This window comes from Cataglyphis hispanica, chromosome 4 (assembly GCF_021464435.1).
Source record: "Cataglyphis hispanica isolate Lineage 1 chromosome 4, ULB_Chis1_1.0, whole genome shotgun sequence".
NCBI classification, from domain to species: Eukaryota; Metazoa; Arthropoda; class Insecta; order Hymenoptera; family Formicidae; genus Cataglyphis; species Cataglyphis hispanica.
Window position 1 is genome coordinate 5,352,732 of NC_065957.1, and position 15,599 is coordinate 5,368,330.

General features: G+C 34.5%; 3 protein-coding genes across 3 annotated transcripts; 2 read left to right on the forward strand and 1 right to left on the reverse strand.

Moving 5' to 3' along the window:
- The first annotated feature begins 787 nt into the window (after nucleotides 1–787).
- On the forward strand, nucleotides 788–2,253 carry LOC126848587 (ER membrane protein complex subunit 10). Its single transcript, XM_050589575.1, has 4 exons — nucleotides 788–1,077; nucleotides 1,145–1,408; nucleotides 1,625–1,891; nucleotides 1,975–2,253. Exons 1-4 carry the CDS (start codon nucleotides 1,012–1,014, stop codon nucleotides 2,065–2,067), a joined length of 690 nt encoding a protein of 229 aa, XP_050445532.1. The 5' UTR covers nucleotides 788–1,011; the 3' UTR covers nucleotides 2,068–2,253.
- Nucleotides 2,254–2,336: 83 nt separating this feature from the next.
- Nucleotides 2,337–5,888, forward strand: LOC126848557 (Bardet-Biedl syndrome 2 protein homolog). The gene is made up of 11 exons (XM_050589527.1): nucleotides 2,337–2,654; nucleotides 2,749–2,868; nucleotides 2,927–3,115; nucleotides 3,188–3,370; nucleotides 3,703–3,925; nucleotides 4,002–4,213; nucleotides 4,370–4,540; nucleotides 4,606–4,710; nucleotides 4,787–5,099; nucleotides 5,244–5,498; nucleotides 5,569–5,888. Exons 1-11 carry the CDS (start codon nucleotides 2,430–2,432, stop codon nucleotides 5,661–5,663), a joined length of 2,091 nt encoding a protein of 696 aa, XP_050445484.1. The 5' UTR covers nucleotides 2,337–2,429; the 3' UTR covers nucleotides 5,664–5,888.
- A 17-nt stretch (nucleotides 5,889–5,905) lies between these two features.
- Nucleotides 5,906–8,790, reverse strand: LOC126848586 (ras-related and estrogen-regulated growth inhibitor). The gene is made up of 4 exons (XM_050589574.1): nucleotides 7,972–8,790; nucleotides 7,509–7,731; nucleotides 7,181–7,367; nucleotides 5,906–6,146 (listed from the first exon to the last, which is right to left on the reverse strand). The coding sequence occupies exons 1-4, from the start codon at nucleotides 8,099–8,101 to the stop codon at nucleotides 5,967–5,969; spliced, it is 720 nt and encodes a 239-aa protein (XP_050445531.1). The 5' UTR covers nucleotides 8,102–8,790; the 3' UTR covers nucleotides 5,906–5,966.
- Nucleotides 8,791–15,599: the final 6,809 nt, after the last annotated feature.

Below are 15,599 nucleotides of genomic sequence, written 5' to 3' on the forward strand. Positions count from 1 at the left end.
AATGTTTTAAAAAATTTGTGAAAAATATTTTTAAAAACATTAAAATATGTGTATAGCAAAAAATAAGTTTTTATTCTTTTATATATATATATATATATATATATATATATATATATATGTATATATATATATATTACAGTATAAAGTCAATAAAAAAAACATTTTTGAATTATTTTGTAATATGCATATTTCACATTTTTAAAATAATCATGTTATACAATAACACAATTCTATAATATATATGAAAAATGTTATATATCATAAAAGTAACAATGTTACATTGCAGTTATGTTCGATGTAATAACAAAATGTAATATTGCATTGTTATACTCATGATATATTGCAATTATAAAACATACAAATAATTTGTGTTATATTATTTGTTATTTCCATGTTATATTGCTGCAACAAATGATGTTTACTGAGTAATTGTATATATTATAGAAATTAATGAATGATAAATATTAAAAATATAAACATTTTTTTAATTATTAAAAGAAAACTTAATGTTTTATTTTAATGTTTTTCAATATTTTTTAAAAACTTTCAAAAAGATCTTTAAAAAATTTTCAAAAACATTATCTGCTCATTGAATATGCATTTGAGAGAGAAGACTTCCCAAAGCTCTGTTTCTTTTTCTAATTTTAGTGCTTGATCGATGCGCATTCCGCTTAACGCTCGCAACGCTCGCGATCATCTATCTTTGTTTAACTTTCAGTGAAGAACAAGGATGAAATGATATCGTGAGCGTTGCGGTCGTTAAATGGAACGTATCCGTAGTCTTATATCTGCTATGTGTTAAAATGAAACAGAACAGCTGTTATAACCTTAAATTTTAACCAGCGCTGTAAATATCGTGTTATGCACCTGTCCTGTATGGTACATTTGACATGATAGCAACAGCATACATCACGATTTTAGAAATCAGCGTCGTACAATGAAACGTGGCGCTTTGCCAGTCACTTTATAATTATCCTAAATATATTTTTATCTATTACGATCTGTGCAAAAATGTATTTATCCTACGTTATCGCCAGTGTACTATTCTGCATATCTTTTGTGGATCTCGTTCGCGGGGTTAGTATTCTGATGTTCGTAAATTTCGATGAATGTATAAATGCTAATGAAAATTTCAAAATTTTAGAGCGAGCTCGAGTATGACGGCTGGTTGCAATTGCGGTTATGGCACGCGTTCAATGACGATCCAGTGCCCACGTTCACGGAACGAGGAAACATCACTGTGTCCAGCGTGCGTACTGGCGCGTCCGTTGTCGGACAGAACGGTCTATTGTCGGCCCAGATAAACGCACTGAAGAATCTTGCCGAACACGACGGCAAGTACAGATTGAAGGCCGTGGCACGCACCTCGTCCGGTAGCGAGATCACATTCCTCACCTCAGTGCCAGCGGTAATCACTCGATAAATTTTTAGACACTGTTCACGTATTATTGATATAGATCTATCGATGAAAATAAAGTAATGAGCGTGCTTATAGTTGACAACATTTAAAGCATATTTTGAGTAAAGATTATTTTAAAATGTGGAGATTTTTATCTTATTTAGTAGAATATTATACTTTATATTTGGATATGCTGATCATACAATGAATATTGTCAATTTACAGTGCTATCTGCTTGGTTCCGATCTAGAAGACATTATAACAGTATGGTTGGACAGTGCTGCAGAGCCGATAGCTGTGAGCATTTCATCCTTAGGTCCTTGTATATTAGACAACCCTTTCACAAATATGTGGACCACTAATGTCATGGTCAGATATCCAGATGGCGGTCCTATTCCAGATACTGCTATGTATATTCAAAAGCTCGAACGAGAACGAGAAGCAAGAGAGAGAGGAGAAACCAAAGATAACCGTTCATTCCTTGCAAAATATGTAAGCATATTTCTATCAAAAAAAATTTGTGTATTACAGATTTTGCACAATGAGCTATCTCATTTATTTTTTTTTTTTTGCAGTGGATGTATATTGTCCCTGCATTAATCTTTCTACTGCTGTCATCTGCAACAAATCCAGAAGCTGCTGCAGGAGGAAGTGCACAAAGACAATGAAAATAATTTGTACCTGTGTGTGCATTACTATCCAGAGGATGGTCTTATGAAATTTGTCCAAATTTATATAGTACATAATTTCATATAATGTAATAAAAATTGATACATTAATAATAATCCTCTAAGTATTACTACATATGTATAATATTACATTTTTCTGCTAAAATAAATATAATTATTAAATTATGTGGTTATATTGCTTATATTATTATTCTAAATACAATAAAATAATGTAATGTATTGCATAATAATTGTGACATCTGTAGATATAGCTAGGTAGAAAATCAATATTTGATCACCATGCCAATGGTGAAGGCACAACATTAATGAGGCATACTGTGATAATCTAATATGCAGAAGAGATGGCAGAGTTTTCTTTGAATATCCAGAAACATATTAAATCAGGTCTTGTTGCAAGTGGAAAATTCGATGGATCGCACGCGTGTCTTGCGGTTGCTACACCTGGTGGAAACATTTTGGTGCACAGTCCTCATAGGCAACCGCAGATCGATTATTCCGATCACAAACAATCCAACAAAAGATTATCGTGGAGCGGGGAACTTGCGGAGCTTCAAATTGGTACCGAGGTACTATGTTAAAGTTGAAATAAATTGTTTTGAAAAAAATTCTGTGTATTTTTATTTCATATTTTTCATTTATAATGATCTATATTTATTATAGGTCAAATCATTATGCACTGGTCGCCTTGGAGAGGATGAAAGGGATATTCTTTTAATCGGTACTATTTCTCATGTGCTTGCATATCATATTGAAGACAATGCTGATGTCTTCTACAAAGAGGTATTGATCATAAGCTTAAAATTAAATTAGCAGAATTCATAACTCATAATTATTTTAGATGTCGGATGGCGCGAATTGTATAATTGTTGCGAAAGTTGGATGGCTACCCAATCAGGTTGCAATAATAGGTGGCAACTGCTCAGTCACAGTTTTAGATGCACAGGGTACGGAAATATTTTGGACAGTGATGGGAGGCATTGTCACTTCATTGGCAGCGTTTGATTTCGATGGAGATGGCGAAAATGAGGTATTTATTAGTTATATTTTGTAGTTAATTTGCAATTTTGCTTTTAAACATTAATTATTTTGTGTTCTGCAGTTATTGATTGGTACAACAGACTTTGAAATTAGAGTGCAAAAGCAGGATACCATGCTTTGGGAAACTAAAGAAACAGCAGTGATTGTTGCTCTCACTGATCTTTCAAACAGACAATTTGCTTATGCTGTTGATAATGGAACAATTGGTGTCTATGAAACAGGACAGAGACTGTGGCGAGTTAAGGTGAAGAAATTCTTATTTTACATTATTTTATTTTCTTATTTTTTAATAAAGCCCATTGTAAACAATCTATAAGTTGCAAAAAAATTTGAGAAAAAATTTTATTTATGATTTTATATATCATATGATACACAGAAAATATATTTTGCACAAAATAAAATATACACATACATATATATATAATATTAATATAATATTAAATAGAATACATGAACAAAATTGTAAACAGTTTTCTGCCTTGGAATTCATCGCAAATTATAGATCTAAAATAGATTATTTAATTGCATGTTGTAATGTTATAATGTTATAAACAAATAAAAAAAAAATTATTTTAGTCAAAGCACAAAGTGGTATCCGTAGGAACTTTTGATATAAATGGTGATGGTACACTAGAGTTGATCACTGGTTGGAGTAGCGGAAAAGTGGATGCAAGAACATACAATACTGGCGAAGTCATATTTAAGATTCAGCTATCATCTGGAATAGCAGGTGTAGTAGATGCTGATTATCGTAGAACGGGCAAGCCTGATTTAGTGGTCATTTCTACTAACGGCGAAGGTATGAAATATAGAGTATATTATTTTTGCTATGATCAAATTATTTTATTCTTGCTTATGCTATATATTTTATGTAGTACGTGGATATAGTGCTGGGTCCATAATTCAAACTCCAGAACCTGGAGAGATAATACGTGAATTACTAGCTAAAAAGCAAGCGCTCCAAATGGAATTACGACAAAGGGCTGCGACTGGTTCCAATATGTATTATGGATCAAGATTGGCAATCAGTCTGCTAACACAAAGGGGTGCAGCTCGCGTTGCGCTTGCCGCTGGACCCGGACTTTTGGTAACATATTATTTAGATACCTCTCTATAAAATTACATTTCACTTTCCTTACTACAATCTGTTTTGATTTCTACGATTTAAATCGATTTTTTGTTAATATAATTCTTATATAGTTAAAAAAATTGTGAGATTTCATGAATATAAAATAATATTTAGGTACATTGCGCTATAGTCTTTGCTGAGGGTGTTTTTAAGGGTGAAACGCTAGTAACGCATCCTAGCCGACCACAAGGAGAATTAGAAATTGCTCTTTATCCTGCCAAGAATGATCCTGTAGACATTCACGTTAAAGTGTATGTTGGTCCTCCTGGTGCCGACTTATTGCAGGTATTCAATAATTATGTAATATATTTTACAAATTAGATTTCTAATTCTTTTTTAATATTTAACAGGTTTTCGAGATAACACGACAGCTGCCAAAATTCTGTATGTACGAGCTTATCCCGAAACCTCAACATATTCCGGAAGAATTATCGAGTAATGGTGTTGTAACAGACGTAGGTCATGTTTGAAATTTAGATTAAAAAATAATATTTAAAAATTGTTCTTAAAATAAATATGTGATCTCTATAGGTCGCAGAGAGGCCGCAGCGCATCGCCATTTGGTTAAACCAAAGTCTCATCCTAGGAGAAGAATTGGAGATCACGGAAAGTGGTCCGAATGCCGGATGCATTGAAGTGTGGCTTCGTGGGATGCGGGATAACAAAATACACTGCTTCAAGTCGAATGCCAATGGAAAAGTGACGATCCAGACGGATGATTCAACATTTGCCGGCGATATTATTCAATCTCTCGCCATGTATTTAGGCGTTAGAGAGCTGACCTCGGAAGCCACGTTTCCAGCGGAAGAGAGCAGAATGCTGGACGCATTGGAACGTGTCAAAGGTACGCAGGGAAGAAGGGAATAAAATATAAGATGATTTTTTTTATTAGTAAATTTTTTTTCCGGTGAAAAACCTAAGTGATTAACGTCTATTTTTTTGAGAAAAAGTAATATCGTAAAGACTAGTCTGTTGCTGTTTATTATAGGTTTGAAGGAAGTCGATGCGCGGCTCCAGGCGGAAGCTGCGGGTGGTGCCAATCTTCTGAAGAGTATTGTGATTCGTTTAGAAGACGCTAGGATCCTTGAAAATATTGACGATATGCGAAAGAGACTAATGCAATTGAAAAACGTCAATGGCGATTTAATCCGAGAACACGAGATTCGATTGAACAGTCATCGAGAGCTCACAGCCAGCCTGAAAGAATTGAATATCGGTGTGCAGCGTGTAGCGAGACTCAGAGGTAAAGTTTTTATTATACAATCATCTTCGTTATTATTCTTATCTTGTCGTTATCGTATTTATTTCTGCAGTTGGGAAAGCTGCTTCCAACGCGGTGTCTCGTTGCAGAGCAGCGATACAAGAAGAAAATCCAAAAGCTCTTGCGCTTGCGATAAAGCACGGGTAAGCTAAACACAGAAAAGCCATAGGCTTAATCGTTATGCAATAAAATCATCGATTTTGTAACTGCATAATGTGTGATGATTTTCTTTATATAATATGTTTCAAAAGCTATGGCATTTATTCTGTGTATAAATCTACATTTCTGACAAAGATGGAAACTTTGTCTCCACATTATATACAAAAAGTTCTTTTTTACAAATATAGATTTATTAAAACAGTTAAAATACAATTTTATTTTTATACAATGTCTTCTGTTTAATGAAAAAAATATTGAATTTTAAAATATAAGTCTAACGATTATAATAGATTATAATAGATTTCCGCGAGCAGAAATGCTAAATCTTCTTCTCGATGGAGGGGGTGACTCTTTCTCTCGGCGAAGAGTGTTTATGGTCCCATCTGTGGAAGCCCTTAGTCTAAAAGTTGCCGGCTGCTGTCCTGGCAGTTCGCTCAACAATTTTAGTATATTCATAAATACGGCCGTGACCTGTCAAATAGAAATAATCGCGAATTGTTATGACCGCGCCATTATATAAAGATCCCGACATATTATCTTAAATATTTTTTTTTTCAGGCCGTTGACGGCGTCAGTATTATCATTCATGTCATATCTCTTTTTTTTTTCTTCTCTATCGTGATACTTGTAAAATCAATTGCTTTATATCTTGCATTTCACGCACACATACATATCATTTATAAAATATTATTTTCCGGTAAAATCAAAGAATACGTGTTTCCATTGCCGAATTCGTTATACATATTATTTTGCACACTTCTAACATTTTTATATGTATATTAGTTGTATGTTAATTGTAGTAACATCAAATTTTTTTATAATTAACGTGACATTTATAGTAAATTTATTAATGAAAATTACAACTTTCTAAAATAATATTGAAATCTTTTTTATTGAAAAATCAAAGAAAATTTGTGAGTATTTTAATATTTAACACTTAATGATTTTTTTCACTAAGTCACTAAGTTTTTAATTAAATTTTGAAAAAACGAAATTATATTAAAAATTTAATTTGTTTTAATTTTACTTGTAATTTTGACTTTATGATTGAATGTTAAAATACGTTGATCCGCTTTCGGTTGTGGTGATAGTTACTACAATGCGTAGATAAAACGCACGAAAATGTTGTTGCTTAATACGCGTGCCTTGAGAACGAGTGATATAGATTTTGTTTATGGCTCGCGATCATGGCGTTTACGCGTGATCGTGGGGTAAACAATCAAAGTTTAGAATAATAACCTTTGCTGCGATTAACTGATACACTAACTATATACTTATCAGACATTCCGTTCATTTATAGCCCATCGATCGCTTCGAAATAATAATTTTTAAAGATTAGTAGTATTTTTAAATAATCGATATGATACCATAATGAACCTGATATCATTACTCCAATTAAAAATCTGGTCTTTTTTTCTTTCTCTCCCTTTCTCTCCTTCTTTTCTCTCTTAGTTTATTTTTTACTTTACATCGTCGAATTGATCGAGGACATCGCGAATCGTTACCTGGTCAATTGATTCCCTTACGGAAATCTCGTGGAAAGCGTGAGCCTCGATTTCTTTTGCCCTTTTCTGGCCTTCTAGGGCAGATACCACGCGCTCACCTGGCGAACAAGAGAGATCGGCCTTGTTTCCCACAAGCAGCACAACCGGTGGCACCTTTCTGCCTTTCCTCGCGTGCGATACCAAAAACCTGGAAGTACATGACAAGTACTTCATATATCTTCAGAATAAATCTTGTAGTAAACTAAGCGATTACTTCATAATACCCGACATTTATTTTTTTTTTTTTATATTTACTTGAACAAAACATGTGTGTGAATGGATTGCATACCTCAAACGAGAAGTTTCATCGAAGCTGACGCGATCCGTCACCGAATAAACAAGAACTATCGCGTCGGCCCATCGCAATTTCGGCTCAGCGGAGGTGGATGAAGACCCCGGAGGATCTGCTATCTCCCACGAGGATCCAAGATGATTATCGACCCGATAGATTCTATCTGTGGTGCAGTCGTACTCGCCTATGAAGCGTTTCGTGGCGAATCGCACTGCTAAAGCTGACAAGCAAATAATGGATGAGATATGTATATCAGAAATGTATGTATATACATATATTAGCTTTACGTAATGTGAATATTTTATTTAAAAAACTATGCTATCTGTAATATAAATTTCGTGAACTTTAATAAAATAATTGTTCTTTACATTACAGGTCTTTATTTACTTAATCGAAGGAGTTAATTAGTGCATATTTATTCGCTTTATGTTTTGCCGAAATAATTTTTATCATTACTCACCCGACTTGCCAACACCCGGTTGACCCAGTAAGATCACTTTGACTGTCTTGTTGGCAAGGCCGAGGCCCCAGCTGATCGGAGGACTAATCCTCTTCTTGGTAGACGCCAACGGCGGACTATTGCTATCCATGTCTTACTCGCCACTGCTTCCTTTGTAGGGTGTCTCGTCGATTATGAACCCTCTTGCGTATCCGATGATATTTAATGGATGCATTATTCATAGAGATCTGTCGTCGCGCGCTTCTCAAAGGGTGAGCACGTAATAAACAATATAACGACGACGTCACTAACTGCGTCATTAACTATTATTAGAATGATATATCGCGGGTGATTTTATTACAAACTTGTAAAAAAAAAAAAAATATAATACTTAATGTCATAAAATACGTTTTGCTTTCAATTTCAGAAACATTCGGATATCGCAAAGCTAATTAATTGTGGATAAATTGTTGATGCATCGTATTTGCCGCGTGTCATCACGACGACAAGCGATTATTATTAATTTTATGTGACTTTGACGTTTCTTTTATCACTTTATTACGCGTCTCGGCGTTTCACGCCGCGTTTCTTTCGCAGATATATGGCGCGTCGCGGATCGGTCGCTGACTCATCGTCGCGTTGCAACAAGTTGCATTGCGGTTCGATGCACTTCTCACTTAGCTTGACTTAGATCTGCGAATGTATTGCGAATAATTATTCCAACTGTTTAGCACAATGTATTAACGATATTAACTCTTTGCTCTGCCTTCCTTTCGAAAGAACAATCGAAAACACGTGTCAGTGATATTAAACACTATCTCGATCAGGATCGCCGATGGTGTTGCATGCAACTTATCTCGACGCGCTGGTCTTGCTCAGGCTAGGGTACAGAACATGCGCGCCTTTTCTCTTCAGCCTTAAGTGAAAAACGTGCTAAGAGAGCTATATTTAGTTTGTGCACCTAGTTCATTAATGCTTCGTTAAAGAAACGAAAAAGAAAAACTATCCGATGAAAGAGAGAGAGAGAGAGAGAGAGGCAGACAGACAGATAGAGCGCTACGTAAAGATTCTGATATATTATTTAGTTACTTAAATTATTGCTAATAATCTGACAAGAGATCTCTGTAGGAAATTTATAGTCTTTATTACATATATTTTTATTGAATTACAGCATGTTTTAGAATAATTGTAATTTAATTTTTACTTTTTAAAATTACGATTCAATCTTTTAATTTTTTTAATCTGTTTCTAATTGATTTTTTTTTTATAGTCTCGACAATACATGAGTACATGCATGTTTTTCTCTAAGTTACTTGACCGGATGATAACGTATAAAGTTAATTGGAATATGCGCATTATTTCTTTTAAAGGCGGTTTAACCCTTGCAATTTCAAGCCGCGTTAAGTTTCATCGATTATTATATATAAGCGAGAATAGGGTCAGAGGTTATACTTTAAGAGCGTTATATAAAATAAAAAGTCAATTTTTCACATTAATCTATGTAATCTATTAATGTTTATAAATATACGCGCACTCTCGTAATCACTTTTTATTTTTACAATGTGTGATAAAATATTTTATTTGCGTATATGTAGAAAAGACTTGCGAGTAGCATCGACAAATTTAAAATAAGAAAATTGAAAATTTAATGACAAATTTATTTCGCCAGAAATGAAAATAGGTCTCTCTGTACGTCAAATACAATTTCTTCTGATATTAGATCATCGACCGAACTCCTACGGAAATAAAACCTTATTGCAATTGGTCGACAAATGAAGAATAAGGTATTTAAGGTACTAAAATTGATCGATTGCAATGACATATCCAGATGACGAAGCGGGTCTATTTTCTTCGTTCAAATTTTCTGGACATTTTCTTATGTCCAGCCTTCTTCGGAGAATATAATTATAGTTCTTTGAATTATTAATGCAGAACTGAATAATTAATTAAACGTGTAGGAGAAACAACATCTTAAAATAAGTCCAGGAACGATATTTATAGTTAACATTTATAGTAACATAATTATTTAAAGATTTTCCGTAATAAGCGTACTTCTTATTTTACACCAACTCGTAAGTGGATGTCATTGGATCATTAAATTGTTACTTAATTTTTTTATTGTTTTTTTTTGCATTATATTTTCTTCGTAAAAGTGTTATAATAAATTCTCGCCAGTGATTTTGTCTTTTGGCTTAATCGCGCGGGCATTCCATATAAACGTCTACCTCCGTTTTCTCGGAATTCCTTCGACAATTGCTGGTAATCTACACATGTTTCCTGATATCTGGTTCGATTGATAATCTAAATATAGACGACACGATCGTGCGCGGCGACGCCATCGCGGATACGAGAAAAGCGTGCCGCCGCTCGTTGACCTCCTGCGAGTTTTACGGGGTTATCAGCTAAACGTAAGTATTCTTTCTCTTTCCTTTTTATCAGTTATTTATAAAAACAATTCTAAATCCACTCATCTAAAAACAGAAGCCTAATAGATTGCGTCTCACTCACTGAAAAAATACAGAAAAATAGGGACATGTTCTAAAAAGGTGATCGCAACGTGTTACACACGGATAAGATAATACTAGATTTTTAGTGCAAGAGAAAGAGAAAAAAACAGAGATTTGAACGGTCATTAATTTAATTTTTTTTTTTTATTTGCATCGAACATTTTTTGTAACGGACGTCGTTATCATGCACGAGATTGGAAATGATACCAACCCCTGAATTCGTACTGTACGTCAAAGGTGTTACGCTACGAGAAATCGCATGTTTAGCGAAACGATTTGACAGTTGAATGGACTGATCCTACGATTGGATGAAAAAGCAAGTGATCTTCAAACTCATCATGATTAACATAATTATGAAGGTCTCGAATACTTTCGAAGGGAACAGCTAATAAAGAAACCAATGAATGTTTACTGAATTTGGCAGACAGTTGATATTTATTCAATGTTTTCAAGATAATAGGAGACAAATTACACAGTAGTTGATATAAATGCAAAGTCTATTTCCGTCAAATGGATTCGACAGTTTTTCGGCGCTGCATGAAAGACGTGACGGGACATTTTCGTCACGGGTAAAATGTTTGTTTTATTGTTTCCTTTGCCAACATGCCATAAACCGATGTAAAATTGGTTTATAGCCTTGCGGAGCTATAATGGTGAATCTCGACTCATGAAAAACGTCGTATTTTTTGTTCACTACGACATGGCGAGTCATATTTTGGTTTTAACGGCGAATCTCGAGGTTGACGTTATCCTATGCACGATTAAAAGTTTAACTTTGCTTTTCGTGCAGAGAAAATATAAAAGAGGATAACTGAAGGAAAATTTTATTGCAGTTTTAATTCTTTGAAGTCTTCATGAATTGACGTGTAATTAAATAAACATATTGAATATAATTGAAATAATATTTACGTAAATATAAATATGATATTTATAGCTTAATATTATTTAAGAATTCTTTGCGCAAGACGGTTATCAATACACGTGCAAACGCTTTTGGATTACACATCAGACTGATATAATTAATTACTATAATTATTAAATTAATCTTAGGCATCCGCGATTTTATATTTTTATCTGAATATTAGTTTTGACTTCCTGTTTATTGATTGCGATTGTGACTGAATGTTTCGCTATATTTTCGAATCAGCACTTTTACAATCAAGACCACGAAAAAATATCAGATACAGTGCAAAGTTCATTGGTAAATTTCCCAATGTGAATCGCTGACCGAGCCGCAAGTGTCTAAAAATGCGAAATACATCATTTCTCGGAATATGTTCGTTTCTGACCTGACACGATTTTTGCCGTTATAAAAAGATTATTGGCAGCTGCATTACGAAAAAATCTATGCGAGCGCAGACAGGCCTCGGTCTCTATTAATAAACGCGCGATCTGTGCGATACGCAGAAAAAGAATCTAACAATCTACTAAGAATGTAAACACAGCAATAACGATTGTGCTCTCAATCGCATATAATCATGTTATTAACTTCTTTCATTTCTCTTCTCTTCTCAGCCCTCAACTCCACAGCGGATGTTAAAGCGCAAGTAGCAGTAAAATTACTGACAACTATACACCTTGCAATGCACAATGAGATGAGTGGGACATAACATTCAAATTACAAAAAAAGAAAAACAAGATGTTTAATAACAGATAAAAAAAGAATTATTTATTTTATATCAGTTTTTTTGCATTACACATAGAGCATTTAATTCATTTCTGCTAATCACTAGACTTGCTTTTAATAATTTTTAGATTACTTAGGCGGTTTCCCACGTCGTTCTTTTCATCTATTGTATTTATCGTCATATTTCGCGACAAGAGTCTCGTCTGTGTTAATATGCATACTTGAGTTATTACTGGCGCTGGCGATAAGAAAAAAGAGGGAAAAAAAAATTCTGTTGCTTCCTCTCGATTATATAAGAGCCAGGTCGAGCGACGACTGAACTTGGACCTTACAGCGTAAATAAACGAAACAACAGTCTGTTCCCACACGAGGCAACACCATTCTTAATTAATCAATGGCAGAAAGAAATTTTCCGAGAAATGTTATCAGTGTTGTCTTACGGTGTTTTCGTTCGACTAGACAAATTTGGCAAGCGTGTACTAGTTCGTATCACTAAAATAAATAATATGTATACGCTTGTTAGATATGATAAATGTTGTGATCCCTCCCACTGGGAAAAGCGGATAATTTCACAATTTCGGAGGTGAAATTCTATGCCTCGACAGAAGACTATTATCTTCATCTATGTAAGAAGAGAAAGATTCGTAAATTTGCGATATATTATATTATTCCACCACTTACTAAAATCAGAATTATGTAATAAGAATAAATTATTATGTTAAGTAAGATTTTTTTTAAACTGATTTCTCTTGAGTTATCATGTCTGCATTAAGAGGCGTCTTTTTTTTTAGCAGAACTTTTGAATTATCTTGACGTAAAGATTATCACCAGCTGTTTTTTCCAAAATATCTCTACGATTAATTTTATAAAACATATATAATCTCGGTTATCACAAGCTACTCGTGTAATTAAACTCGTATAGTATCGACAAGGAATTATGTCACTTAGAACGATGCTCTCGATTTACGCAATGCGCCTCCGCAGCATCACAACACGCGAAAAATGACGCCATAAAATCAGCGTGAGAACTCGTGACTTTTGTCCCTTGCGGGACAAGACAGTACCGAGAATCACATCTAGTGAACAGTAAAATCCATTAACGGTCGTTACAACGATAAGCGGGCTGTTTCTCGGTTGTTTCGCACGCGCAAAACTTGATGTGTGGCAAAAAGATTGCCACACTTTTTCTGTATTCACCCTTAACCCGAGCGCGCAAAAAGTCGCGTTATCTCTTCGATTAAGTTTAGAAACAACTACAACACTTTGTGTGAAATATATTGATTCTCTAAGCTAGATATTTTCTCGTTGCTCTTTCAGCGATTGAATTAAAAATTCAGTAAAATAATTAATATAATTTTTTAATAATGATATAAAAATTTGCATATGTTGTTAAACTGTCATGCGTTAAACACGATTTGTTTTAAAATATGTTTCTGTCAAATACCGCGGAATTGTCAAGACAATTTTTATTTTACTTTTTTTATTTTATTTTTATCATACGATCTGCGAAATTCCTTTTTTTGTATTGGTTTTACAATAGATAATAATATATTTATTATCTTTATCAGAAAAACAGAAGCACGATTTTAATTCCGTATCGATCAAGTTGGCGGAAGGAGATGCTCTGTCCTCGTAGATAAAGATCAGCGGTGCAACGAGTAATTGGAAGATAGACGTAACCGATTGAATCATCTGTACGATAAGTGTCATTGCTTCAAATATAACCGCTCGTTTCTTACCGTTCGTTGATTCACTCGTAGAAGCATCTCGACTGCACTCGAATATAGTACGTTGGCTTTGCTGATCTAATCGGTCAACTATTTCATATACCTATACAAATTGAGATGCTGTTTTACAACATATACATATAATTTATAAGAAGAGAGATGTGTGAAAAAATAACATTGTCTATTTTCTCTCTCTCTCTCTCTCTCTCTCTCTCTCTCTCTTTCTTTAGTATCTTTCTAAATAAATAAATATTATTTATATAAAAAACAATTTTTATAATTCTTTTTGTATTCAATTTTCAGATTGACAATTTCTCTCCTCAAAAAGCTTCAATCGAATAACTTATATGAAACAGAAAACTAAGTAAACAAAAGTAAAAAAAAAGTGGCAGGCTTTACGCCAGACTAATAAGTTTGCTATTCTACTGGACATTTGCCCTCTAGAGCAATTGCTCGTTGCTCTTATAGTAAATAACTCGATACGCTCCCCTGCGAACGGATTGTCGCCATCGAGCAAAAGCTATGTCAAAGTGCAGCCAACATTCGTGCACGTGATAGTCGCGCAAATCGAATCTAGATTCGATACAGCTGCACGACCGAGTTTCGCGCAAAAAAAATCGGCAGGAAAACAGCTGATAGAAGATGATCGACGTACAGCCGATACCAACCAGCGGCGCGCGCTCGAACTTAACCCCGTTTGTTAGCAATATATCCTCGGCTCTTACGAACCGATTAATAATATCGCGAGGTCTGAGTCTAAGTAAACAACGACGATTTTTCGCCGACATCGTCTATCTCAGTCCTCGCGCTCTCCGCCGCGCTATTCTCTCACGTGCCTATCTGTCACTTTTCCGTCGTCTTCGGAAACGATTTATCGTTAAATCGCGTTGAGATTTAACGGCCGTCTTTACGTATCCAGACGCCTTTATACGTGTTCGTCTTTTGATCCACAATTAGCTACAGAAGTAACGCGCGACGGAGCATTACGGTGGAGAACGGTTTAGAGTTGCCGTTCAGCAGCTTGTACTTTCATGCATGCACAAAAAAAAAACGTGATTTTTTCGAACGGGAATCCTTCAAGGAAACATGACCGCATCATCAGTTAGACGAAAACTGATTCCTTCCAGATGGTTGCTCTTATTTTTAAGCGGTCGGTGACTTTTAAGAATCTCGAGATAGATATGAATAAGCCAGCTTATAATCGAATTATCTACAATTTTCTATACATTGCGTTATAGTTGCAAATATTTAATAATTATATTAAAGTTTTCATTTAGAATAAAAAGATTTTGCTGATGGGCTTATCGTGGTGTTTCTCGTTCGCTTAGAAAACATCATCGGAATGGATGAGATGCCGCATTGTATCCGATAAAGAGAAGCTATCGAGAAGCTTTGGTACATACATAAATTGTTACTGCATTATTGCTATAGCGATAGCTCGTTGTTAATAATAGACGACCGATGCCCGTTCCATAATACGCTTGTTTTCCATTGCGATTACTTATCGAATTGTTTCTCTTTCGACTGCGATGCCGGTTGGATGATTCAGAATTTTCATCCCTCTTTCGATCTAATGATCGCCGCGAGACGCGTCAATTAGCGTTTAAAATTGCGTGCAATTTCCCTCTAATTAATTAATATCTTGCTTTTAATCTCTTAATTAATTATTATTGACGTTTATATGTCTGAATATATATTTAGCCTTCTAGAGTCATAAATCATTCCGCATATTTTTGCAATCACAGCACAGATTGATGATATTTATATTATGAATTATGCAAAGCTTTA